Genomic DNA, 2,500 nt, shown 5'->3' with positions numbered 1-2,500 from the left:
TTCCGCTATCCCTCCCCTTACCCCCCCCTCCCCTGCCCCCCCCTCCTCACTTTTCATCTCCTCCCCTCCCCCCATTCGTGTATCCTTCCCCAATCCCTTAGAATGTCTTCTTTTTTTCTCCTTTCGCTTTTAATTTTTATTCTGCCTTTCAAAATCTTGGTGTCTATTTTATCAAAATACTCTTAAATAAGACTTTTTTTTGTTCTTTTTCTTCTTAAAGCAATAATAGTTAGTGTCTCCTCTCCCCTCACTGTCCCCTACCGTGCCCCCCCCCCCAAACCCAAAGGTCCTTATACTGCTTTCTTTATCCCCAACTTCCCCAACCCCCTTCCACATCTCCTACCCACGTCTTCCCCAACCCCCTTTCGACCCCCCCTCCCTTCATCTTTCCCCTCCCTCCTCTTCTGCCTTCCATGCCACCCTCACTATTACCCTTGCCTCCCTTCCCCTCCCTCCCCACCTTCCTACACCCTCCCCACTTCAGCCTCCCGGTCTTCCCCACCCATCCTCACCCTCCTCACCTTCCTACACTCTCCCCAACTTCCTTCCCCTTCCCCTCCCTCCCTCCCAACCCTTCCCCTTCCCCTCCCTCCCTCCCTCCCAACACTTCCACAAAACCCTCCCTCCCCACCCTCCCCACATGCTTACCCTCCTCCCAGTACCCTAAACCCTCCTCCCCACCTTCTTACCCTCCTCCCCACATCCCTATCCTCTCCACCTTCTTCCCTTCCTCCCCACATCCCTACCCTCCTTCCCATACCCTTTCCCTCCTCCCAACATCCCTACCCTCCTCCCCATACCCTTCCCCTCCTCCCCAAATCCTTCCTCTCCTCCCCACTGACTTCTCCTCCCCACGCCTCTCCCCCCCCCCCCCCCCCCCAACATCCCTCTTTCCGCTCCGTGTAACAACTAATAAAAAGCTCCTTGAACCTTCTCCAAGTCCAATTAGCCGCGTCTCGAGAGGTCTCGCGGGAAAGCAGCGAGATTCTGCGAGACTCTCTACATTTTGCAGTTTGAAGCTTTCGGTCTCCTTAGCGCCGCTTACGCAAGATCTCCTCCTCTTCGCCCCGAGGCTTATAACGTGTCTGGGAAAAGTGGCTAAAGTTTTGTTTTTTTTTGCTCTTTGGGGTGGGGGGGGTGGGGGGGGTTAGGGGGAGAAAGAGGAGGGTTGAGTGGGTGGAAAGGGGGTGGGGGGGGGTCGTTATATTTATGTGCTTTGAGTTTTGCCTTTCTTTTCTTTTCGTTTTTTTTTTTTTTATGTTCGATCTTATTACGCATGTCTTTATATTTGGTTGAGATATTTAATATGTATATCATATATATATTTTTGGATACACACACACACACACACACACACACACACAGTTCTGTTACACCTAAAGTTTTTTCTCCAAAGTCTTCTCAAACGCGTCGTTACACATCACTAAAGTTTTAACAAAGACATTTTAACTATCGATCCACTAAACTTTTCAACCTAAAAGTCCACCAAACATATTACTGAATAAACATTTTACTTAACGTTTCATCGAAGCTTACAGCAACTATTCCACCCAGCATTTTCACCCAATATTTTACCAAACGTTCCACCAAACGTTTGCTCTGATGTTCTAATTACGCATTTCTGACTAAATTTACATCAGGTATTTTCCTCAATAATTGAGGCCCATGTCTGTGAAAACATTTTCCCCAACGCTCAATCACACATACTACCAAATGTGTCACGAAACATTTTTTTCATCGTATAAAACCAAACCATAACACCGAACGTTTTAACTCGATACATAGAAAAACGTATCAGTCCCACACATCACCAAAACATTTCACCAAGTCACACATTTCGCCAAACCTTTTCCCCAACGATTCAATATCACCAAACGTTTCAAATCCCACACATCATTCACCAAACATTTTCCCAAATTATGTATTCGCCAAATGTTTCAGTCACACATTTCATAAATATTTCAATCCCATGCATCACTAAGCGTTTCAAACCCTACATATCATTCACCAAACGTTCCAGTCACACATATCTCCAAACATTTTTTTCTTCAGCGTTTCAACCCCACACATCACAAAACGCTTCACCCCCCCCACCCCCTACCCCCCACCCACCCTACACCACCCACCAAACGCTTCAAACCCCACACACACCATCCACCAAACCATCCACCAAACGTTTGACCAAACGCCTCAATCCCCACATATCACGAAACGTTTTAGCCTAACCAACCCGCCGTCCTCCTCTATTCCCTAATGCAGATACGTCCTCGGACAACAAGCACGACACGGCGCCTGGTGGGAACCGAGTGGAGAAGTGGGCGACAGAAAGCTCGTGCCATCCCAGTACTCCCTCACAAGCGAAACCACCCACGCCCTCAACCTCTCCACCACCGCCCACACAATGCTCAATCTCGTAGCGTTGAAGGAGCTTCCCTCGGTGAGTTGTTGTTGTTTTCTTTTTGTGTGTAGGTGTGTATAGGTGAGTGTGAGGGTGGGGGCT

At 48.3% G+C, this 2,500-nt stretch overlaps 1 protein-coding gene across 3 annotated transcripts in view; it reads left to right on the top strand.

Annotated features, from left to right (window-relative positions):
• LOC125036472 (CD109 antigen-like) overlaps window positions 1–2,500 on the top strand; it is a 229,890-nt gene that overhangs the window by 214,200 nt on the left and 13,190 nt on the right. For all 3 annotated transcript variants that reach the window (XM_047629072.1, XM_047629070.1, XM_047629071.1), the window contains one exon: window positions 2,260–2,437. In XM_047629072.1, coding sequence (XP_047485028.1) covers window positions 2,260–2,437 — 178 coding nt within the window. The remainder of the gene's footprint in view (window positions 1–2,259; window positions 2,438–2,500) is intronic.

This window comes from Penaeus chinensis, chromosome 21 (assembly GCF_019202785.1).
Source record: "Penaeus chinensis breed Huanghai No. 1 chromosome 21, ASM1920278v2, whole genome shotgun sequence".
NCBI classification, from domain to species: domain Eukaryota; kingdom Metazoa; phylum Arthropoda; class Malacostraca; order Decapoda; family Penaeidae; genus Penaeus; species Penaeus chinensis.
This window is presented reverse-complemented; position numbering and strand designations above follow the sequence as displayed.